At 43.5% G+C, this 26183-nt stretch overlaps 1 protein-coding gene and 1 pseudogene across 1 annotated transcript in view; both read right to left on the reverse strand.

The window, feature by feature from the left end:
• LOC147433418 (acid phosphatase 1-like) overlaps positions 1-14851 on the reverse strand; it is a 77030-nt gene extending 62179 nt beyond the window's left edge. The window contains exon 1 of the mRNA XM_086492984.1: positions 14633-14851. Within this exon, the coding sequence (XP_086349110.1) occupies positions 14633-14765 (133 nt within the window). The 5' untranslated portion in view covers positions 14766-14851. The remainder of the gene's footprint in view (positions 1-14632) is intronic.
• A 5432-nt stretch (positions 14852-20283) lies between these two features.
• Positions 20284-20826, reverse strand: LOC147433420 (photosystem I reaction center subunit N, chloroplastic pseudogene; annotated as a pseudogene).
• Positions 20827-26183: the final 5357 nt, after the last annotated feature.

The following is a 26183-nucleotide window of genomic DNA, read 5'->3' on the forward strand; positions in this document are numbered from 1 at the left end:
AACTGATTTGTTCTTGACTTGTTTGAGTGCAGGAACTGATAGACGAAATGACTGCAGCATTTTGGTCTAAATGATCTCGAATAGACATGGTTGCAATAGGGGTTAGTCACTCGGGCATTTATGAGGTCCTGAGTGGATCTGGATGCGATTGCTAGCTGCATTGCCAATAAATCAGAATGAATGTTGAATGTGATTTGTCATGTGATGCCCTATGATGTCATGTGATGCCCTGTGATGTCATGTGATGTCGTGTGATGTGACTATCGATTGGTACATGTGCTAGATGTGTGTTCCTAGTACGTCGGTACTAATAGTCAATATCTGCTAAGGCAGTTTATGGCTTTTGTCTGTTTTGCAAGCGTAATCGAGGGTGATTACAATGCTTTCAAGAGGGGGGTATGTCACAAATTGGTGACGTGGCAGCTAGCTGCTGCCCACTAGACCCACACACACCCCGGAAATGCTGACGTGGCTGACTGCTGGATTCTGCGGCAAAAATCATGGGCTGGCAAACATATGGCAGCTGTACGGATTTCCGCGTTTTGCGACAGCAGAAAAAAGCAACGCTGATTTTTGGATTTGTGTCACGTGACACATCCAACCCTATGTGTCAGTGGACAAGCTACAGCATGATCAGGGTTCAGTTCAGTCAACTCAATCTAGAATAGAAAGTGATCTGGCACCTTTGTGAGTCTATTCGCAGATCGTGCATGTCCAGACACTTAGATTAGATGAATATCCTCTGGTTGCACACAGCATGACCATCAGATTCCAATCAGATTCCATCTATAGCATTTTTACAGTGCATAGACCTATTTTCCCTATTTTTGACATTTTTCACTTATTATTTTTAAGTGACTTTTGTTGGAAAGTAGGTAGGGCTATTTTGCTAAGTTTGTAAATAAGGCGGTAGCGATTGCTCTCGCAAAGGAGATGAAGCACAACAAGGGAAAGCCTAAGAAAAACAAGACTTCCACAAGTACCTCTCAGACTTCTCAGAACCCTCAGAATGGTAAGAATGGTAACTCTTCTAACCAATCTTCCAATAGTCTCTCAGAAAAGAACTCTCAAAATGAACCTAAGGGTAAAGCTAACACAATTGCTAAACCTAAGCTCACTCCAGATGGAAAGGTAGCACAAGGAATTTTAGGAGGATACATCACGTCGGAAGAGCAAAGTTCAACATTCACTTCCGTTGCACCTTACATTGGTATCAGAGCACTTATTCTAAGGAAGGTCGTTGTTTTCATTGTCACATTAAGGGTCACATAAAAAACATGTCCTAAGCTTGAATCGAATGAATCTAAAGAATCCACAGAACCCACTTCCTCTGTCAATGCAATTAATGACAACACGAGTGTGCCCCAAGTTTCTCATGACCCTCCCATTGATGAGTCTCTCATTAAATGTTATGGTCATATGACGGGGCAGCATTTTATCATATTGTTTGACCCAGACAGTATGCATGATGTGATTAATCCCTCTCTTGTTGAGAAAGCCCACCTAGAGGTTAGTCCGAAATCTCCTCTCGAGGTCTCTGGCTTCGCTCCCGGTATGGACTCTCTCATCACAAAAGAGTTCCTTAATGTGTTGTTTACAGTTCAACAAGCTGCTTTCTGTAGAAAATTTTTAGTCTCTCCTCTCTCAGGATATGATATGATTTGGGACATTCGATGGTTTCGTGAGCATAAACCTCTCATTGATTGGGCAGAAAATACGTTCACTTTCAATGCCAAAAGTGACTCTCCCATTGTCATTCGTGGAGAGCAAGTTGTTCATTCTCCATCTCTCATTTCTAATGTGCACGCGAAGATTGAACGGGATTCAGGAGAAGGAGACTCTCTCGGTCTCGTCTTCTCCAAAGCATGATACACAGGATTTGCATGATGATAAGCATGATGATTTGCATGATGATCAAGATGTGTTTTCTCACAAACATGATGATTTGTATGAAGATGACGTGATTGTTCACAAGGATGATGAGTTAGTTGATGCTTTTTCTAGCCAAGCTAACCTCGTTGTAGATTCGATCAATCACGAAGGATCGATCTTGGCTCTCGAGCCTAGGTCCAAAGAACCCCTTCAGAAAGAACGGATCTTGGCTCTCGAGCCTAGGTCCAAAGAACCCTCACAGGAAGTACTATGTGTTCGCATGATTAGTCAGCACGCATTGTTCGAGTGTTTCATTCGTGATCGTTTCCTGTATTTTAGTCAGCGTCTTTATGTGATCCCTTTTCCTAGGCATGACATATTGTATGTTGAGCACATTTCACTCATAAATGAGCACGATGTATGCGGATTATTCATGAAAAGCTGAAAAGTATGCATTCAAGGAAGTCACATTCCATGTCTCTTCCTTGGCACGACACAGTCATAGAAAGAGCACAAGAAAGTATGAGCACCAAGCATCGACATTTCCATTGTGAATTACCACAGTTGATTGATTTAGATCAGAAAGTCAAACTTCGACCCCATTGTTTATGTGTGTTTGATCAACGGTTTGGCACTCCGTCACTTTGTTCATCTGCATTGCATGCACAGTTTTTTCAAAAGACTAGAATTTCTCCAATCACTTTACATGGAATAGGTATGTTCATGGTTTTGTGTTGGAAGTGGTTTCAGGAATTTTCAGCCATGGAGATTCTTGAAGAAGAAAGAAGCATGACTCTATACGAAGTTGAAGCATCGAAGGAGCCACAGAAGACTTTGTATCGCTTTCGGCGCGGCCCAAAGAAGGAAGCTTTGCAGACCTTTATGAAGTTCAAGTATCGCATGACCCACGCATCAGAGTGGGCCGGCGAAGAGTCCTTTCCAAGATTCCGGGGGTTATTGGCGATCTCCCTCGACGCCATACAGTTTGGTACCAGTACCTCACTTTGAAAAGGAGGAGATGTCAGGTGACACATCCAACCCTATGTGTCAGTGGACAAGCTACAGCATGACCAAGGTTCAGTTCAATCAAGTCAGTTGTTAGGTGCAGCGGAATGAATGTTGCACTTTGCTCAAGATGAGTGCTCCGAACTGTGCTCAAGGTTAAGGTTCCTTTTGTTCTTATGGAAGGTAGAGCCTTCCGTTCTTAATAAGAGAATGCTATGATCATAAACAAAGTGAATGGACACTGTGCGTGCAAGTGTATGAGACTGAGAGATAGAGAGAGAAGAGAATACGACACCACAGACGTTGTAAAACCCTCCTCCGAAGGCCCCACTCTCGTCGGCGAGCGTGGTCTACTTATGATTGCACAAACTGGTACAAACGGTATGCATGAGACTGATGCAAGTCTAGGCTATGTTGACGACGACGACGGGGATGATGAGGCCGACACTAGGGCTGAAATCCGCAATCTTTCTACTACTATCCAGAAACGCTATGGGCTGAAATCTGCTGCAAGCCCAGAAACGCTGATTCTGGGACTGTTTCTGTAGGTCTTTGACGCTGAAAATTTGCAGGTTTTAGGGCTGAAAACTGAGGTTCATTAAGGCTGAAAACTGAGGTTCTTAACGGGCTGAATTTGCTACTCTTAGGCTGAATCTTGTTGCTTTTCTACTGCTGAAATCGCTTGCTAAATACTGCCAAAAAGGCTAGGTCAAGGGATCTCAAAAACGCTAGGTCAAGCTCTGCAAACGCTATTTGTTGGGGGTTCTGGCGATGATACTGAGTGAAAGCGCTAGGTCTGAGCTTACTTCCGTCGTGGTGATCTGCTAGGGAACCGCCAAGGGGTCTTGTTAAGAAGTTGTCTGCTGAGCTTGGCTCCTGTTGCCTCTTCTGCCAAATAGTACTAGTCTAGGTTTGCTTATATACAAACTTACTCAATTTGCCCTACCTACTTTCCAACAAAAGTCACTTAAAAATATTAAGTGAAAAATATCAAAAATAGGTAAAATAGGCTAAATGCACAGGAAAATTCCCCTGAAGGATTCTGATAAATTTTGATGAGAATTCTTATGATCATGCTGTGTGCAACCAGAGGATATGCATCTACACTAAGTGACGGGGCATGCACGGTCTACGAATAGACTCACAAAAGTGCCAGATCACTTCTAATCTAGACTGACTAGACTGACTTAACCCTGATCATGTTGGAGCTTGTCCACGGACACATAGGGTTGGATGTGTCACGTGACATCCCCACCTTTTCAAAGTGAGGTACTGATACCGAACTGTATGGCAACGAGGGAGATCGCCAATAGCATCTGGAATCCTGGAAGGGACTCTTCGCCGGCCCACTTTGATGTGTGGGTCGTGCGGTACTTGAACTTCATAAAGGTTCGCAACACTTGCTTCTATGGGCCGCGCCGAAGGCAACACAAAGTCTCCTGTGGCTCCTTCGATGCTTCAACTTCGTCGAGTGTCATGCTTCTTGCTTCTTCAAGAATCTCCATGGCTGAAAATTCCTGAAACCACTTCCAACACAAAAACATGAACATACCCATTCCATGTAAAGTGAGTGGAAAAAATCTTGTCTTCCTCAAAGACTGTGCATGCAATGTAGATGAACAAAGAGACGGAGTGCTAACCCGTTCACCACACACACGCAAACAATGAGATCGAATCTTGTCGTGCTGATCTAAATCAATCAACTGTGGCAATTCACAACAGAAATACCCATGCTTGGTGCTCATACTTTCATGTGCTCTTTGTGTCATGCCAAGGGAAAGACATGGAATGTGACTTCCTTGAATACATACTTTTCAGCTTTTCATGAAAAATCCGATACATTCGTGCACATTCATGAGTGAAACGTGCTCAACGTACAATATGTCATGCCTAGGAAAAGGGATCACATAAAGACGCTGACTAAAATACACGAAACGATCACGAATGAAACACTCGAACAATGCGTGCGTATCAATCATGCGAATACATAATACTTCCTGTGAGGTGTCTTTGGACCTAGGAGCCAAGATCGGTTCTTCTGGAGGGGATTCTTTGGACCTAGGCTCGAGAGCCAAGATCAATCCTTCGTGATTGATCAAATCTGCAACGAGATTAGCTTCGCTAGAAAAAGCATTCACTAACTCATCCTTCCTGTGAACAACCACATCTCCTTCATGCAAATCATCATGCTTGTGAGAAATCACATCTTGATCATGCAAATCATCATGCTCATCATTATCACCCAAATCATCATGCAAATCATTGTCATTCAAATTATCATGCTGATCATTGTCAATCAAATCATCATCATGCAAATCATTGTCATTCAAATCATCATGCTGCTCACAATCATGCAAATCCTGTGTGTCATGCTTGGGAGAAGAAGAGACTGAGAGAGTCTCCGTCTCCTGAATCTCTTGCATCTGTGTCGGCACTTGAGAAAAGAGTCGCAAGAACTCTTGCATGTGTCGCTCGCGTTGTTCTTGTCTGGCCTTTCTTTCTGCTTCTCTTTTTGCTTTGTCTTCTGCGTGCCTGCGATCCATTTTTGCTTTTATTTCTGCGTGTCTGCGATTCATTTCTGCATTTCTTGCTTCGCGTTCTAAGTTCCTTTCCATAAACATCAGCTCCAAAGCCTCCATAGGAGTTAGTCCAATCCTTGATGTAGATGGGGAAGGGGGAGGGTCGGAAAAACCTCCTGGTGGGGAAAATTCTTCTTCGCCTCTCTCATGCTCATCACCTCCAAGCGAAGTATCCATTCCGCTTGGAGTGATGACCATCCACTGAAGTCGTGGGTTCTGTGGGTTCTTGTGGTCTTGGTTCTTAAGTTCACAAGGAACTTGGGTTCTTGCGGGTCTTGAGTTCTTGAGGTTCTTGAGGTTCTTCAGGGTCTTGAGGTTCTTGAGGTTTTCTTTCGCTTGCAAACCGTGTTTGCGAAGGATCTTCCCTTCACCCGAGTTCTACTCCTTTCCGTGGGCGCACCCCTTGGCGGCCTTGCGCTCACACCAAGGTTGCTTTTTTCCACCTCACGTCGATTGGCCGGCCGCTAAGTGCACGGTCCGCTCTCAATGAGTGAAAAGAGGCACAAGGGGAGGCTGGACAAGCCCTTCTTTCTTGGGATTCATGTCACTCTTCAAAAACACGATTAGTAATCGACACGCCGAAGCGAACTTGGGTTCGTGCGACCGCAACAAGCAAAAAAATTCTTGTAATTCTTGTGGTTCTTTCCTTGAGTGATACAGAACATTGCCAAAGCTCCGATACCAATGTTAGGTGCAGCGGAATGAATGTTTGCGCTTTGCTCAAGATGAGTGCTCCGAACTGTGCTCAAGGTTCCTTTTGTTCTTATGGAAGGTAGAGCCTTCCGTTCTTAATGAGAGAATGCTATGATCACAAACAAAGTGAATGGACACTGTGAGTGCAAGTGTATGAACTGAGAGATAGAGAGAGAAGAGAATACGACACCAGAGACGTAAAACCCTCTTCCGAAGGCCCCACTCTCGTCGGCGAGAGTGGTCTACTTATGATTGCACAAACTGGTACAAATGGTATGCATGAGACTGATGCAAGTCTAGGCTATGTTGACGACGACGACGGGGATGACGAGGCCGACACTAGGGCTGAAATCTGCAATCTTTCTACTGCTGTCCAAAAACGCTATGGGCTGAAATCTGCTGCAGGTCCAAAAACGTTGATTCTGGGACTGTTTCTGTAGGTCTTTGACGCTAAAAATCTGCAAGTTTAGGGCTGAAAACTGAGGTTCATTAAGGCTGAAAACTGAGGTTCTTACCAGGCTGAATCTGCTACTCTTAGGCTGAATCTTGCTGGTCTTTTCTGCTGCTGAAATCGCTTACTGGATACTGCCAAAAACGCTAGGTCAAGGGATCTCAAAAACGCTAGGTCAAGCTCTGCAAAAACGCTATCTGTTGGGGGTTATGGCGATGATGCTGAGTGAAAACGCTACGTCTGAGCTTGCTTCCGTCGCGGTGATCTGTTGATGAGAAAACGCTAGGGCTGATTCTTCTTGCTTGGAGGGGGGAACCGCCAAGGGGTCTTGTTGAGAAGTTGCCTGCTGAGCTTGGCTCCTGTTGCCTCTTCTGCCAAACAGTGCTAGTCTAGGTTTGCTTATATACAAACTTACTTGATTTGCCCTACCTACTTTCCAACAAAAGTCACTTAAAAATAATAAGTGAAAAATGTCAAAAATAGGTAAAATAGGCTAAATGCAATGGAAAATTCCCCTGAAGGATTCTGATGGATTCTGATGCGAATTCTTATGATCATGTTGTGTGCAACCAGAGGATATGCATCTACACTAAGTGACTGGGCATGCACGGTCTACGAATAGACTCACAAAAGTGCCAGATCACTTCTAATCTAGACTGACTGGACTGACTGAACCCTGATCATGCTAGAGCTTGTCCACGGACACATAGGGTTGGATGTGTCACGTGACATCAGTCTTTGAATAGGAAGTGATCTGGTACCTTTGTGAGTCTGTTCGCAGACCGTGCATGTCCAGACACTTACATTAGATGCATATCCTCTGGTTGCACACAGCATGACCATCAAATTCCAGTCAGATTCCATTTTTACAGTGTATAGACCTATTTTCCCTATTTTTGACATTTTTCACTTATTATTTTTAAGTGACTTTTGTTGGAAAGTAGGTAGGGCAATTTTGCTAAGTTTGTATATAAGCAAACCTAGCGCTAGCACTTTCTGGCAGAAGAGGCAGCAGGAGCACCTTGCTCAACAGGCAACTTCTCAGCAAGGCACCCCACATCAACAAGGCTAGCGTTTTTGCATCTGCAAGGACCTAGCGTTTTCATCTACAGGCAGCCTGGCGTTTGTTGCACACAGATCAGCCCCGGCAGCAGCAAGACCAATCAAGAAGCCTAGCGTTTTGCATTTGCAGGACAACCGGCATCAGCAAGACCATTTTCAGCCCTAGTGTTTTTGCATCAGCATAGCGTTTTGCAGTTTCACCGCAACGGAACATCAAGAAACACTAGCGTTTTCAACGCGTCGTCGTCGCATCGTCGCCATCGACATGATCATCGACATAGAGTCAAAATTCAGCAGATAAAGATTTGCAGATTTCAGCCCTTAGGATTTTCAGATTTCAGCCCGTCTCGTCGTCGTCGTCGACATCGTCGGCAAGTCCAAGCATTATAGAGATTTGTGCAATCATAAGTAGACCGCTCTCGCCATAGAGAGTGGGGCCTTCGAAGGAGGTTTGACAACATTCTGGTGTCGTATTCTCTTCTCTCTCTATCTCTCAGTCTCATGCACTTCCATTCACAGTGTCCATTCACTTTGTTTGTGTCCATTGCACTCTCTCACTAAAGAAACGGAAGGTTCTCCCTTCCGTGAGTAAAAGGAACCTTGAGCACAATTCGGAGCACTCATCTTGAGCAAAGTTCAACATTCATTCCGCTGCACCTTACAACCTGCTTTATTCCACGCAAATTGGAGAAGAAGCTTTTAAGCCTTGCTTTAATACCACAAGAGGGCTTGAGAAGGAAGATTGAAAGTTGCTTTATTTTAGGGACAGCTTTTTATGGACAGTTTTTGAAGCTTTTGGGGCTTTTAATTTTCAGCTTTTGGGCTCTGCTTTTAGCACCCCTTTGTAACCTTTAAATACGCGGGTTGGCCTCTCACAACTCAGAGCATCTGGACACAGAGTCTGAGTGTGAGTGCATGTCCGCACTCTAGTACTTTGAACACAAATTAATACAAAAAGAAATACCAAAAGGGGCGCCAGTCTTTGGGGCCAATATCTCTAGGCACGGAACTCCGTCGGGCCAGTGTCAAATCAATTGTGAACTATGAACTGTTTGAAGTGATTATTTGTGGTGTTGTCGCGGTAGATTCTCGACTTGGAGTGTCCAAGTCTGTTACAAGCAACGTTCCTCTTCTTGCTTGAGAACCCCACACTGACTTGGAAGAGCCACTTACATCTGTCCTTCCCTCAGCATGCGTACTCGTTGAAGCACCTCCTTGAGCTTGAGAGGCATCTCCTCCCAAATAATTGACCAATACATTTACAAAAGCACCTCAGTCTTCTTCTTGTGGCCTTGCATCTGCATACAATCTTGTGAAAATCTCTACAACATTGGTTGGTGCCTCATAAGTTCCATAGTTACCAGGAGTGGGAAAACGGAACGGGAACGCGGAACAAAATGCCATTCCCTGTTACGGGTACTCACGTTTGAAACACGGAACGGGGATTCAGAACGGGAACTTGGAATGGGAACGGGGAACGGAGACCTGAAAACGGCCATTCCCTGTTACTATGCTCATAACATGTGCCTCCCACACCATGGTCAGGAATCAGTGTTACCAGGGAACGGACATTTCGGGCCTTGGAACGCCGGAACGGCGTTCCAGCCGGCCGGGATTTTCTGGAACGCGTCGGAACGGAACGGCGTTCCGGCTGGAAACTGTCACCGGAACGGGACGACCGGAACGGGCTGGAACGGGCTGGAACGGACCGGAACGGCCCCAACGGCCATAAACGGCAGTTTTTGAAATTGAAAAAAATGACTGTTAGGCAGCCAACGGCCATTTTCAGCAGTCAAAAAAGTATATAATGCCCCCCTCCTCCCCCATTCTTCACACACTCATCAAGCCTCAAGGCCCATTCTCCCTTGCTTGAGCCTTGCTCTCAACTCTCAAGCCAAGCTCATTCTCCCTAGCTTGCTCTCAACTCTCAAGCCATAGTGTGGCGCCGCGGCATGCCTCAAGGCTCAAGCTCTCAACCTCTCTCTCTCTTGGGCTAACTTCTAAGTTCTAACCCTCAACTTTCAAGGCTCAAGGCTCAAGCTCTCACGGAATCAAGCGGCAAGCCTCTCTCTCTCAATCCCTCTCTCTCTCTCTCAAAGTTCAAGATCAAGCTCTCTTTCACGGATAATCCATCATCCATGGCCTCTTCTTCTCGTTCAACCCCCTCCGTTCATGCGGGCAACACTCAAAAGGCGAAGGAATGGTCGTGGTGGGATGAAGTGACCTCGGAGGGCACCTTGTCGGCGGCGGGAGGTTCTCGTGCATGGGGATGCAAGCTATGCTCTTACACGCGGAAAGGGGGGCATGACAAAGTGAGGGCACACTTTCTTCGAGTGCCGGGACATGAGGTGAAATTTTGTGCCAACGTAACCATCGAGAAGAGGAAGGAGCTCGAGGAAAAGGATCAGCAATTCAACCATAAAGCCAAGCCGGCACGCAAAGGTATTGATCCAAAGACCCTCATTTTCCCTTCTTCCTCTCTACCCGGTGTAGGTGTTGGTGCATCTTCAAAAGGTCCAATTCGTCGCCAAAAGACCCTTACCACCTCTTGGGACCCAAAGAAGAAAGAAGAGGTGGATGCGGCCGTGGCCCGATTCTTCTATCACGACCATATCCCATTTGTCGCAGCAAGGTATGTACATTGTTTTATGATTCATCAATCTTCTCTCTCATTTCTTCCGTTGTCGTCGTTTCCACTTTTTTGATACTAACCTCTTCTATGTTTGATTGAAATAGGTCGGAGTATTGGAAAGTCATGGTGCAACAGATAGGAGAGTATGGCACCGGCTATGTGCCGCCATCTTCAGAGGCTCTCCGAACCACCTTGCTCGATCGAGAGAAGGCTATCGTGGAGCAAGCAACCCTCAACATTCAGCGTCTTTGGGCAAAACATGGCGTTTCCCTCATTGCTGACGGGTGGAGCGATACAAGGAAGAGATCTATCCATGGTCTCGTCGCATACTCCAGTGGAGAGATGTACTTTGTGCACTCTCATGATGCCACTGAGAGTGGCAAGTCCGCCGATGTCCTCTCTGCAGAGTGGACAGCGGCCATAGAAACCATCGGTGAGCAACACGTGGTGGCCTTTGTCACAGATGGGGAGGCATCAAACAGGGCAGCAGCAGCTATCATAGAGGGCCACTATCCGCATGTGACTGTGCTTTTGCATGGCACACTGCTTGAACAACCTTCTGAAAGACATCGGCAAGCTAGACTGGATTGCTCCAGTCATTGCTGATGCAGTGAAGATGGTTACTTTCATCAACAATCACAACTTGGTTCGGAGTGAGTACCTCAAGAGGTCGGGCGGCAAAGTGCTTCTAAAGTATTCAGATACCCGCTTCGCATTCAACTTTCTTCTTGTACGCAGGCTGCCTGAATGTCAAAATGCGGTCCGACAGGTCTTTATCAGTGATGAGTTCACCACCTCCCCCTATGCAAAGACAGTTGCAGGGATTTTGTGCAAGGATAAGGCAGAGGATCTTGAGTTCTGGAAGGAGCTCAAGAGTCTAGATGCACAGGTAAAACCGGTGGTTCATTTGCTTCGAGTTCTGGATGGCATGGATCCTTGCATTGGCAAGATTTATGAGGCAATGGACCGCATGATTGAGCAGCTTGCACAGCTTGAGCCGAACGCAGAGCGATATGAGGAGATCCATGCGCTTTGCAGCTCGAGGTGGAATTCATATGCCTCTCCTTTACACGGGGCAGCGTACAACGGGGCAGCGTACATGGCGGATCCACAGTTCCAAGGTGCAGGGCAAGAGACAGATAGGGAAGTCATGAACCAATTTACAGAGATCTTAAACAAGATGGTTCTAGACAGAGATGGGCGACGCATTGTCAGAGATCAGCTGAGACAGTACAGAGAGATGCGAGGGTCATTTGGCAGTCCAGATGCTCAGATTGATCGCAGGAAAATAGGTTCAGTGCTTTGGTGGGAGGACTATGGCTATGATGGCCCTGAGCTTCAGAGATTGGCGATCCGTATTCTCAGCCAGTCAGTTAGTACCTCATGCTTGGAGCAATTGTGGAGTACCTTTAGCCACATTGCTTCCAAGAAGAGGAATCGGCTTGGAGTGGAGAAGGCTAATGATCTTGTCTTCGTCAGCGCAAATTTGAAAATGCTTTGCAAGAGTACAGACAAACAAACAGATCCTTTTACACAGTGGGAGATGGAGCAAGAGGCTTCTCAGGCGGGTGGAGATGCACATCCACCAACACCAGGTACTTCATCTGTGGCTGAGATCGAGCCGGACCTAGACCTCGATGATGAGGAATGGGAGGATGTGCATGATTTACAGCCGGCTACTACGGATTGGGAGGCCTCTCAGGCTAGTGGCTCTTGAGTCTTGAGTCTTTGCCATTTATCCACCTTTTTGTATGGCTGCTTGAGCCTTGCCCTCTTTGCCATTTGTAGCTACTAGCATCTTTATGGTATTTGTCACCTTCAGTCTTTTGGTATTGTGGTCACTGAAGTCTGGTTTGAACTTTGCCCCCCTTTGGTTTTTTTGTAGCACCTTGGCCGCTGGCGGCCCTTGAGGCTTGTTACTATGTTAGCCATAATTAATTCCAAAGTGTTATCTCTGACTACTACTCTTGCAATTATTTGAGAGCATTGTGTATGTACTATGGGCATTGTGTTTGCTCATTGTTGTTCATCTGGCTATGTTGTTCATCTGGCTATGTACTCTGGGCGCCTCACATCCCAATCAAGTCATAATAAGGTTAAATGGTCTTCGAATCGTGTTTTTTGTGGGTATTAGAGTCAAAGGACTCTAATACTACTTGTATTCAAACACATAACGCTAAAAAAAATAATATTTGGGTGTTTTTTTAGCCTGCCGTTCCGCGCCGTTCCCGTTCCGGGCCCATTCCCGTTCCCCCGTTCCGCAGGGAGGCCCGTCGCCGTTCCCGTTCCGCGTTCCGGGTAACTCTGTCAGGAATGCCCAATATATAGCACATGCGCACGGATACGGAAGGGACCACCATCTCATGAATTCCCACAAAAAATACATTTGTAAGTACATTTTACTTTTGGGAGTGCCTTCACTCAATGCACATATTGCCACTCTCAACGCTTGGTGCAGCCCATCTGGGAAGAATCGGGCTTGGAAGTTGGAGCTTGGAGTGTCTCGGCCCTCGGAGAACAGAAGAGTCAAGACCGCACTGGTGGTAGACTCGCAAGAAAGATGCATGACAAGAAGCCTTCGTGGAGGCGCGGGAGAAGGTGAGCAAGAGAGAAAGGTGTTACAATGTGCTCAAACCGCTCACATGGAGCACCTCCCTGCACACAATCTCTCTGCAAACTGCACGCAGCCAAAAACTGCAGTCCGACGATTTTTGGCCAAAACTTTTAACCCGTCAACTAGACGTACAGCATCCCATGTTAGGGTTCGGGCATCTCTCTAGATTCGTCCAGTAGATCCCCATTTCTCCTAGGGACAGGTGTTAGTGTGTGGATTGTTTCGTGGCTGTGCCCCAGCAAGTGTGACGTTGTTTTCTCATGACGAGATATGTCTAGCCATGTTTGGCCTCGGGTTTGGGCTTGGTTCCATGGCCATATAGGCTCCTATAGGCTTGGTGTCACAAAATGATGACGTGGCAACATTGCCTGAGGACACAACACATGACCCAGCCTGCAGCAGATGTGCTGACGTGGCAGTACGACAGAAGTGCCACACGGAAGCAGTAAGGACTCCCGCAAAACACGTTGGCAGACTGTACGGAAACCCGTCGTGAGTCAATTCATGCAAAAGCCATGTAAGAAGAAGAAGAAAAAGAAGAAAACTTTTACTAAGACCTCAAAGATCTATCCAATAAGTCCTGAATTACTCAAGGATCATGAGATATCTAAAGGCCACAATTAATTTTGAAATGTTTTATGAGAAGAATGCATGGTCTTGTCTTTATGGTTCGATAGACAAAGATTTAGCAGGTGACATTGGATAGTGGCTATGCATTTTCCCTGGGTAGTGGGATGATTAGTTGGAGTAGTTAGAAGCAATCCACAATTGCATTATCTAGTATAGAGGCAAAGTATCCCCAAGCAACTATGGCAACTTGTGAAGAATCATGGTTGAAAATACTTTTGTCGAACTTTTGAGTTGGGATTCTAGACAGTGTTGTCACGCATCATACTAGGAGAATGCGCAAGTGCAAAAGTGTGCGAGACAAAACCCTAGAGACAAAGAATAAGCAAACTTTGTTATACTCAAAACCACAATGAATGACTACCCTAGTCACATAACAGGTGTAGTAGGGAAATCACACAAAACAAATATAAGTGGGTTTTTAGGTTCCATAATATAAATAAAATTTGGAAAACCCAACATCTGGACTAAAATGACCATACAGAACCACCTAGAAGGCTCCAGCCATGCGGTTATGTTGGCAAAGAATTCAGATTACCATGCTCGCACTAACCATATTGAAGTGCATTACATTTTATTAGAGGGAAAGTCTTGCAAGAGAGATTGAATTGGTATATGTAAAGAATAGTGAAAATCTTCACAAAAGCTTTTAAAAAGGATAAGTTTTGATACTTCCAAGAACCTTTCGGAATCCATCATCTTCAAGCTCATCCTGAGCTTAAAGAAAGGTGTTAGAGACTATGGTTGTTGTCTTATAAGCGGCCGGCCACAATTTACGTTAAGGTCTAAACACTTTTGTGGACAATGAAATGAAGAGAGCAACACATTCATGTTGTTGTTGATTGAGTGTGTGTATCTTTGAGAGTGTTGGTAGCTTTGTTCCACTCCTTCTCAATTACTTCTTTAAGCTCACATCTACATCTCTTGTGCGTCATAATTGATTTTCAAAGTCTGATTTCTTCTTTTTTTTTAATGCTATTAATGGGATGATAGAATGATAAGTAGGCTTGAACCTCTACAAGAAGACATTCATAAATCTCTCTTTTCTCTCTCTCTCTCTCTCTCTCTCTCTCTCTCTCTCTCTCTCTCTCTCATACCTGAGCCAGCACGGCTTAGAAGGTTCTGCGAGGAGGAGTTGTTCTGATCAAATTTGAAGGAGGGAGGCGATGGTAGGGTGGAGGGTTCGAGAGGCTCAAAGTCGCGCTCCTCGTCAGTAGCAGACGCCGCCATAGCTTCGCACGATGCACCACCAAGATCGCAGCATAACCTCTGCTCACTCTGGCTAAAGCATTTTGTTTAAGCAAAATGTGGCCGGTACATGTAACATGGGTGCATAAATAAAGAGGATTACTTTGTTTAAGCAAAACGTGGCCAAGTATATACTCGATGCAAAGATAAAGAGTATTAATTTTTTTTCAAGCAAAATGTGGCCATTTTGTGAGTTTATAAATAAAGAGGATTGAGGGATTTGGTTGTTGCATATGGTTGGATTTAGTAAAATATACAACTTGGCCACATTAATGACTCCTCGTCAAGCAATCAAGGAATTTGGCTATTGGGTCTAGCTATGCTTGTTGCTTAGATATGCATCTTCCTAGCTTGCCAAATTCATTGATTATGCTTGCATTCTTGGGTTCATACCTCATGTATGTGAGGTTTGTGGGCTTTATCATATGCTTTGGTATGCATCACCCTTAGTCTATTGAATGCTTAGGTAGTAGGAATCATGTGGTATCATGTGGAAAAACGACGTTAAGTGCATAGGTATCCATGAAAGGCATTTCTAAATGGTGTAAACTCACTTAGAGTTAGTAAAAGGGTGCATAAAAGGGCTTTAAAGAGTACCCACGAGTTCTCTAGAGGATTTGAGTTGATATGGAAGCTCTTATGGTGTCATGTATTATGTTGGATGAGACGTTTACTCTAGCTCTATATATTGGGTCTCTTGTACTCACTTTGAATCAATCTAATTATCATTTTGTATCTATATTCTACTCTAATTTTCAATGTGTAGTATGTTGCCATTAGCATGTCAATAACATGAATGGTTCTCTCTTTATCCTTAAAAATGATATCAAAGCCAGTAGAAGTGAATAGCATCTTCTAATCATTCATTAAAATCCCCATCTTAAATCATGCGACATTTCTCTTATCTTGCCAATGTGGTTGATTCATATTTTTGTTGCATTTGCATATAGGCTACCTTTTTCAATTTCATTTTGACTTATTGCCCCTTTTGATGGAATATGTACACATCGTGTACCACTATCCATGTTAGGGTGCAAACTAATGAAGGGGAATCGTATGGGATTCCATTGTTTTAAAATTGGCTCATTATATGTGCTCAAAGACCTCTATACGTACTTTCTATTGAGCCCTTAACCTCTGCATTCGGCTTAGGTGAGCTCTCCTAAACTCCTTTCTAAGCTTGTGTGGGTGTGTGTTGGGGGGGGGGGGGGGGGGGGGGGGGGGGGAGTGTTATCACCTTATAAAGCCTAACATAAAGACAACTTTTTGAGCCTCTTCCACAAGCAACTCACGTGGGCAAGGTGGTCTAGCTCACAAAGATTATTACATTGGACCCGAAGGTTGCGAGCTCAAGTTGCCAAAATTTTGGGTGAGGCAAGCACGAGGGTTTTCCGGCAAAATGGTCAAACACGCGTAATTATTCAAAAGAACCCATCGGTTGTTTCGGGTCCGCAAGGGTCCCATCCTGCGCTAGCCTTTTTGCAATTAGGCCCTTCAAAGCCTCAAGGCCTCCCTCCTCCAAAGAGGACTTTCCCACCTCTAGTCTCTTGACCTCGAACTCCTTGGCTAATGGGAGTTCTCACTCATGAGGAGAGCATTGATGCCATTCTCTATTAGAGAGAGCTTCCATAGGCAGCGCAAATTCAAAGACGATAAAAGTCTTAAGGCATTCTACCAAGGGGGTTTGATTCCATAAAGCAAGGGTGACTCAAGGCTACCAAAGCCTACCCAAGAGAGCTCCAAAGAGCACCATTCCAAGGAAAATTTATCATCTTTCTCTCTCTCTACCGTACAATTGACTTCACAATATTTTTAGGCAAGAGTAACATTTGCAATGTATGTCATCATATACATCTGTGGGAATTATTTAATATTGGTCATGCTATTGTAAAGAGGATAGACACTGATCATAAGAGAGTCTCCTTGATTAAGACTACTCTATAGCACAATGAGAGAGAAGGGCATTGAGCGATTCAATGGGGACATGTTTCACACATGGAAAACTAAGCTTAAAGGTTACCTAATGAACAAGGGGTTATGGAGAATAATCAAGCCAACCGTTAGCAATCCCTCTTCGAGCGATAGGGCACAAGTGCAAAGATGGGCCATGAGTGCACATAACCAAGCAAAGAATGAGCAAACACTAGGAATCATAATCACATCATTGCACGACAATTGATTAGAGATGTTATGGCTCCTAGATCGGACATGTGTAGCAATTTTTCTCTTGGATTAGGGATGATCTCTTGGATTGGGAATGTTCTTTTGGTCTTAGATTGGACTGTGTCAAAGTTGTGAGATATCATAGTCTAAACCCTAAGGGAAGGGTTATTAAGTTTGTGGGCTTTATCCTATGTTTTGGTATGTAACACCTTTAATGTGTTGGATGCCTAAGTGGTAGGAATCATGTAGTATTATGTGAAAAGATACTTTACGTGTATAGAGAGTAGGGGTTTGGAGCGAGCTTTGGAACGAGTTTTTTTTTGTTATTGCTTTAATTACCATTGATAACAAGAAAAGCTTGCTCCATACGAGCTTTGGAGCGAGCTTTTTTTGGTCATTGCTTTAATTACCAATTTTTGCAAGACAAGCTCGCTCCATACTCTTCTCTCTATCTCTTTTCTCTCTCCATCTCAATCTATCTCTCTCTTCCCATCTCTCTCTCTCTCTCTCTCTCTCTCTCTCTCTCTCTCTCTCTCATGGTGCGTACATGTACTATTGAGAGTAAGAGGCTGATAGAGTGACTTTGCTTAGCCCATTGACAGCTTACGCATATGCAAACCAATCCGGAGCGTTTGTTATTATTTTCATAGCAGGATCCATAGCTTTTGCACGTTGCAAATGACACAAACCAGTAACCTCTCTTCCCGCGATGCAAACAACTATCCACCATTGTGAACGTTAGAACTAGGTGTGTGACTTTGTGGTGCTAGTAGTGAAGAACTCAATGACTGTGTGACAGGGCTGTGGTGAGCCTCGGGTGGGCTGACTATGCTTTTGCATCGGAATCACTTACTACCAGTTTCCATGTGTGTAGCCTATCTCTCTCCCTCTTTATCTACCTCTCAATCTCTCTCTCTCTCTCTCTCTCTCTCTCTCTCTCTCTCTCTCTCTCTTCATCTATCTCTCTCAAACCCTCTCTCTCTCTCTCTCTCTCTCTCTCTTTGTGTATCTCTCTCTCTCTCTCTCTCTCTCTCTCTCTCTCTCTCTCTCTCTCTCTCTCTCTCTCTCTCTCTCTCTCTCTCTCTCTCTCTCTCTCTCTCTCTCTCCATGCAAGTAGGTGCCTAGTGCCCACTTGCATGGAGAGAGAGGGAGGGTTCCAAATTGTGGTGATAAGAGTCGCAATGAAGAACCACCCTATGGCTAGGAGAGGAAATTCATGGGGGAAGCAAGTTCAAATATGAACAAAAGTTGAGCACTCTTGTGGTGTGTGGTACTCACTCTCAAACTTGTAGTGAGCATAATGCGCACAATCGATCGGACTCTTCTTCATTGTCCCAACGCCCTATGTTGCATCGAAGGGAGTGGGAGCTAAGATGAATGCCTATGATAGTGTGTATCGATGACAAGGGGATAGACTGAAGCATATAAGGGTGAGTACAATTTCCTCTTTCAACAAAGAACATGCTTTTGTAGTTTGGGGCAATAGGGGTGGTGTAATGTATAAAACGCGACCCATAGGATTCCTCCCAAGCCATAATACATTGACATTGTAGAAAAGCTTCATTCACTTGGGAGTCTATTGAGGCATCATGTAGCAAGTGTAATGCATCCCACCTTCCAAACCACTTCTTTATGTCTTGCATCCATCCCGTGCTCTTGCTTTTATGCGTCTTATGAACTTTTTTTCTTGCTTCCCGTGCAATTGTAGGAAGTCAACGTGAGGGGTTTTGACTCATCTTTATCATGTACTCCACAATCCTTTGCATGCCCATAACCTCAATTGGAAGAGACGCGACTCAAGAATAAGGAGCATACATGGTGTTTGTGTCTTAGCTTGAAGAAATTTTGTAAAAAAATGCTTTTGGAAATTCTCAAACTCTTTCCAATTAGACTTTGAGATGCTCTCGCCCCACACTTCAACTCCAAAAAGAAGAACCGGTGTCATCAACAATAAGTCCAAAAGGTACTATTAAGAATCCAACATTTGACATTTCTTGCATTACACGTGTTCTCAATGCATAGTACGTTCTTTTCCCACCGACGCTTAGCACATTAAAGCCACTAATGATTGGTAGGAACCTCAAGGTCAAGGTACTTAAAGCTCTCAACAACTTCAAGTGTCTCATTATTGTACACAATTCATGGCTTCTCCTTATGGTTGGTTTTCAACCATAACCTTTGTTTTGGATTCCCTCACAATCATCCCACTATCCAAGCAAAAGTTCTCAAGGCCAACCATAAGCTTGTGTGCATCCTCTAAAGTGTGAGCTTGAACCATTACATCATCCGCATACAAGAAAAGCATGTTTACTGCATTGCAAATAGTGACCTCTTCAATGAATAAAGTCAAGTACCATTTGTTCCAATTGATCGATGCATAGACCAAAAAGTGTTTGTGACAACACACATCCTTGTTTAACCCCAATAGTGCAAGCAATTTTTTTTGAAATCCCTCTTCACATGCGCAATTGACATATCACCTTCTCATAGATTCAAGAAACTGCAAGCATAAACTCACTTGGCACTTGGAGTTCTTCCATCCTTCTCCACAAATTGTTATGTGGAATCATATCAAAGGTTTTCTTAAAGTACACAAAGCAACAATACAATCGCTTTTGCCTTTCAACAGACTTTTCTTCAAGAGAACATGAAGAGTGAAAAGATGGCCAATGGTGCTATGGCATCCACAAAACCCGCTTGTCCTTTTGCATGCTTGCCATTCTTTTCATCCCAATCACTCAATTTTATATCCATTTTACACCCAGAAAACTTTGTTATAAGAGAACCAATCATTATAATTCAATAGTTACTTGCATTCTTTACATCCCTCCTTTATGAAAAGGCTTGATCCAATGAATGATCCAGTTAGTGCTCCAATCACAAGGCATACCATGTTGAAGTGCAAGATTGTCCATATCACACATCCAATCATATGTAAAATCTCCCATCCATTTAATCATTTTCAGCTTAAAACCTTGAAGATTTCTCACTTTGCAAGTGGCCAACTTTTCAAGTCTGTCGCACACATCCTCAATAGTAAAAAAAAGAGGACATACATGGGAGTGAACCATAAAATGGCATCTTTTCAGCACACACACACACACACACACACACACAAAAATTTGGGCAACTTAATTGCACCACACACAATGAACTATGTCACATCGAGCATAAATTAAAGCATTATCTTACAAACATGAGAGCATTAGGCTGGCTAAGATGCACAAACTCGTTTTAAAATACCATTAATACTATGGGAGGAAAGGTGCCGACATATGATAATTTCTCCAAGAGTAACAACATCACATAACATATCTATATTCATCCAAATCTACCATCATTTCAGCAATTTGCTTATGCACAAGTGGCAACTACCCAACCCTTTAAACAACTCCTCTGACCACTTCTAGAAAACATTGGATACGTACTTGTACTTCTCCTTGCCTTCACACTCTTAGCTTCAGATCATTGGTGAGGAAAGGCACATTCTTTTTCTTAGCAAGATCTTAGCAACCGGTAAAATTATCGTGAAACTTGCAAGTGCCAAAAGTGACGGTAAAGGCTCAGGCCGTATTCGCATAGATTGTGGCAAGCCGCCCGCGATCGTTCAACTCCTTGTTGGTGGTTGATTTGGCGAGAAGATATTCAACGAGGCTAGCCTTGGCCTTGTCCCCAGCAGAGGCGAGCCGCACAAGGCCACCACCAAGTAGCAGTACCATTGCAAGCTTCAAAGCATCTTTGCAACCCACGATGGGCCTGGCCTCTTGATTTTTGACTAGACACAACATCTGCTTGTTGCCGCTTTTAATGTTGCTACTCGCCTTGGTTGGAGCCACTATGGTCATCGAGAAAAAAACAAGCTTGTGGATGATGCCTCCATGCCTTCTTCTTTCAGATCACGACTCTCTGTTTGTCCAACCTTCAAAACAACCCCCCCCCCCCCCCCCCCCCCCCCCCCCCCCTCTCTCTCTCTCTCTCTCTCTCTCTCTCTCATACAACATGCCCAAGGAGATCTCTCATGAAGAAAACATTCCCAAGAAAGAGGCGTCCCTCAAGAAAATAGGAATGCGTGACCTTTGAGGCCAAGTTACAATTGAAAGTATGCTTTTGGAATTGCAATGGATATGCATGGAATGCGGAGGATGTTATAAATGAACTAACAAGCAAAGCCGATGTTTACCTTCTTGTTGAAACTTGGGAGCATGGTACACAAAGGATTAACGACTTGGAGGATTACAATGTACATTCATTAATGTGGTCAAAGAATCTCAAGCAATAGAAAGGGCAAGGAGGGGTAGCATGCATGGTTAAGAAAGGATTAAAAGATTTTGTATCAATTGTGAAAGATGACAAGCGCAAAAATTATGTATGGCTGAAAATTATGACACCAAAAAATGCACCCATTTTTGTAGCCGGTTGTTACATTCCTCATCATGATTCCCCCTTTTATGGTTGCATGGATAGAGATCATCCATTCATTGATTTAGAGGAGGACATTGTTGATTTTGAGGGCAAAGGTGATATTATTCTCTTTGAGGATATAAATGCTCGCACAAAAACATTGCAACATGGTACTCAACAATTTAATACGCCATACATTTCAATGGAGTAGGTTTACTTGTATAATTGTACTTCAATGGATGAGAAAGATCCGGATATACTTTTACACATGTGCAGTAGTACAAGTATGTTGATTGCCAATGGTGTATATTTATGAAGGGATTTACATGTACAAAACACAATGGAGATAGTGTGACTAACTATATGCTACTCTTTGAAGCCACCATGTATCACATAGATAGTTTTACACTTGGCCAATGGACCCCAAAATCCAACCATCAGTCCTTATGTATTGACCTTACATGTGGAGAAACAACTAAGCATGATAATCTCTTTGTATGGATTTCAAACGGGTACCAATGTATATTATAATGATTGAGCAAAAGATATGGATGGAAAAGCTTCAATATAATGCACCATTGGAAACTAAATGGGAAGCTTTTGAAGAAAGTTATTTGTTTCTATGCCAAAGAATGCTTTGCCATAAAGCATGTCCATGGTGTCAACAAAGGTAGATCACACAAAAGGTGATTTGATAAAGAATGTCAAGATGCTTGAAAGTCCTTGATAAAGCTAAATCCAACTATGGACAAAGACAAGTATGAAAGTCATTTGCATACATATGAGGCTTTGATTCAAAAGAAGAGAACATGGGAAGTCAAGCATCAATTTTTTCAAGTTCAAGAAAAGGCACCCGCATGTGGAAGATTTTGGAGAAACTCGAAGGGCAAGCGGGTTGAGAGTTTTGATAACTTGAGTCTTATGGATATGTACACATATTGTAAGCAACTATGTGTGTGTGTGTGTGTGTGTGTGTGTGTGTGTGTGTGTGAGAGAGAGAGAGAGAGAGAGAGAGAGAGAGAGAGATTTATTGTCATCCTCGAAGGTCAAATATGGCCAATGGGACCAAAGTTACATGTGATGTAGTATGTATGGGGGTGATAGCATGAAAATGTGGTGCAAAAAGTAGTGTCCTTGACACTTCTTTGTGAGGCATTTATGGATGGTGCTTTAGCACACTTTTGAAAGTGTTCTTGTGAGACTACGCTTTATGTTTATTTTTTTGAAACGTTGGCTCCAACCACTTTAACGATTTCTTGAAATGTCTATCCGTCTACCTTTCATGCGTGGTGCTGTAGCTGAGCGCCACCCCCCCCCCCCCGCTCTCTCTCTCTCTCTCTCTCTCTCTCTCTCTCTCTCTCTCTCTCTCTCTCTCTCTCTCTCTCTCTCTCTACTTGCATGTTGTTCAACAATCTACCCTCATCTCTCCTTCTCTTGAAGCAAGCAAGCATGGCTTGCACATCCATCTACCTCAATGACGTCTACGTCCTGGCTTGATGCGAATGCACTCAAAAAATACAACCAGCATGCTCCAACCTTCAAAAGGGCAAGGCTCTTGTCGACTCTGCCCCACGTTGGTGTGGCTCAAATGTGGCAGTAAGACATTCAACAACATTAGACTTATCACTACACTCAAGGTGGACGGCTACCCGTGGATGGAAGCATCAGCAAGTTGGGAGAGGAAATTCAACAGCAACATTATTATGTGGGTGAGAGCACCTTGGAAGAGGGGGTTGTGTTGCACCTGCAGCATTGGCAGATCCTTCGGCTTGGATTGCAGCCCACGTCCGTGGAAGAAGCAATTGGACATCAACAACATCCTCCAAATGATCACCACGTTATCGGGCAGTCAATAATTGCAGACAATGGTTTTGGTTACCATCAGCAAGCTTCAAATCATATGGGGTGGTCTGGCTCATCTCAGGATCATGTCAAGGACAATCCAAGAAATGATGGGATGTCCCCTCATGGCCGCACTGATTACTCAACCACGATTCGCCAGGAAGCCACACATAGGATATGACAGTAATGGGACATGATGAAATAAGAGAGTCGTCAAAGAAAAAGAGAACGGGGATGCATCATGCTTGTCAATGCCTGAAGATATGAGTACAGTTTGCAAAACAATGGTGCTTTGCTCGCAAGAAGCTACAAAACGTATGAATTGTGAAGCTAAAAAATCCACCTTTGAACTACTTCTAGAGAAGCCAGCTTTTTGACAATTGCACTGTGGATTAGAGAAGTCCATACTCTCCAACATACAAGGCACAGTCACCAAAGTCAAAGCATCCTTGTCTGAGGAGGAGCTGAAGCTAAAAAGAGCTTTATGCATGATGTTGGTGAATAGCGAAGGGGATCCATCAAGGTCTATAAGCAATTCGGAGATGGCGAGGTACACAGGGTTGCATCGACGAAATTTTGCAGTAGCTAATTCACGATTACAGCAGGCTGAAGCAGGAGCATTCCATTGCAATTATGCCGACGTCAACAGCCTGAAAGTCATTGCATCACGCATGAGATAAGAGACATTGTGTTTTCTTTTTGGCAGACGAAGATGTGAGTGTCCCCAAACAAAAAGGATGTGTGTCGGAAGCATATGGGGAAAAATCTTACATAAAGCATCCAATACATTTGCTTGACAAGTCCCAGGTATGCTTTGAAAGTGCTTGAATTATTTTGTTCTCTTGCATGCTCTAGTATAGGTACCATGCGTGTAGATAGTAACTGCATTTAGGTAGTATTACATCATGTATAATGTTGTCTGTGGAGCCCCAGAGGTGTGTACGCTCCAAAGGAAATCTTTTGGTACTCTTGGAGCACCAATATAAACTCAAATATATTTTACTATCACCATAGCAAGCACCATAGGTATAGTGTATACAAACTCTTCAACCACCAATATATACTCATGGATCTCCTAAAATACTTAGAACCATGAAGAATACCTTCATCCTCGGTAGAAGCTAGAATGAGGTCAAACAAGTATTTCAGATATACATAAAGGCAAAAAAAAGTGCGTTGGGCCAAAGTGCACAGACTAGGTACTTCAACACTACCAATTTTGCCACATGTACCTTGTAGAAATATATTACATTGAAGATTACCTAGAGTACCTACATGTAGATGCTAGTAATACTACCATGTCAAAGGGGTTGTTGCTCAAAAGCACCAATGTAGACTCATAAGTTCTATTACCTAAAGTAACTACATGTACCTTGTAGAAATATATTACATTGAAGATTACCTAGAGTACCTACATGTAGATGCTAGTGATACTACCATGTCAAAGAGGTTGGTGCTCAAAAGCACCAATGTAGACTCATAAGTTCTATTACCTAAAGTAACTACATGTACCTTGTAGAAATATATTACATTGAAGATTACCTAGAGTACCTACATGTAGATGCTAGTGATACTACCATGTCAAAGAGGTTGGTGCTCAAAAGCACCAATGTAGACTCATAAGTTCTATTAGGGTCCTCTTTGACAACGAATATACATTTAATGGTAGTTTAAAACTAGCTTTGTAAACTCATGGGTCCTTTACAACTATGAAAGTACATACCAATAGGCTCTCTTGGGCTACTTGGAAGCTTCCAAAGTACCTTGAGATTAGGTAGAAGCTAGCATGCAACCACCAACATGTACTTTTGGAATACAAACTCTAGGTATATAGGTACTTTAAATGTACTCTCTGTGGTACTTATTTTAAATTATCAATTTCAAGGACTTAGGTACTTTGCAAAAACTAGTACTTCATAAAGTACCATTTACAGTGGCTTAGGTACTTTAGTACCTAACAAAAGGTTTAAAAAGTATCATGTTAGGTAGCCTGTTCAAGTTGCAATGAATTTAACCTTCTCTTCGCAGCCTCAAAGTTTTTGATGAGATTTTTTTTATATTGGAGAGGTGGAATTTTCTAGGAGATTCCAAATGCAATATTCACACATCAAGATCTCTCTCAGATGTTTTGAGGGATTGAAGCCTTGGTTTGTTTGCAAGTTGAAGGATAGGTACACTTGTTGTTGCATTGCTCACATACAGATGATATACCTCAAGGATGCATTCAACCGGATGAGACAAAGCAAGATAGAGAGTGCACAGTGAAGGGTGTGGCTGCAAGTGTCAAGTATGCTTCATAAAGGAGGATTTAGGGAAGTGTGGAGCTATTGCGTACACGCACAATAGCATCAACAAATTGGTTGAGATGGTATTATGTCCGAAGCCAGATGAGTGTACGTTTCTTAAGCTCTCTTGCTTGAAGGGAGAATGTGATCAATGTGGATCGCAGCGGTTAGTGCTCTGTCCAAAAGAAGAATTTGAAAATGCATTCCAGATTTTAATAAAGGTGTTTGAAGACATTGCATCAGCCCATCAAGAAGGCAAGAAGCGCAAGGATCTACTGGTCAAGGAAATGGGATGTGCAAATTTTACATCCTTCCTTAAAAAGCATCTAGCCACCTACATCAGACACAATTTTATTACCATGTGGAAATCTCAGCAATTCAAAGACTGCATTCAAAGGTTTCCTAGAGATGTGGTAGTCTTTTTTATAGACTTTGCTAAGAATTACTCTTTCAAGGATCAAAATGAAATCCAATCAATGCATTGGTACTCTTCACAAGTCACAATCTTGGTGCACATCACCTATGTTCGAGACGAGGCTAACAGGGTGTTGAAGTATATACATTTTTACATCTCTGATGACAAAGAGCATGACACATTGTTTGTGCAGTGCATAAAGTTGCATAGTGTGTGGCTACAAGATCAAGGATTCAACTCCTTGAAGCGGCACTGGGTCTGGTCAGATGGGTGTGTGGCTCAATTCAAGGCATC

The sequence above is a fragment of the Adiantum capillus-veneris genome, chromosome 20 (genome assembly GCF_014529385.1).
Source record: "Adiantum capillus-veneris isolate H3 chromosome 20, ASM1452938v2, whole genome shotgun sequence".
Taxonomy (NCBI): Eukaryota; Viridiplantae; Streptophyta; class Polypodiopsida; order Polypodiales; family Pteridaceae; genus Adiantum; species Adiantum capillus-veneris.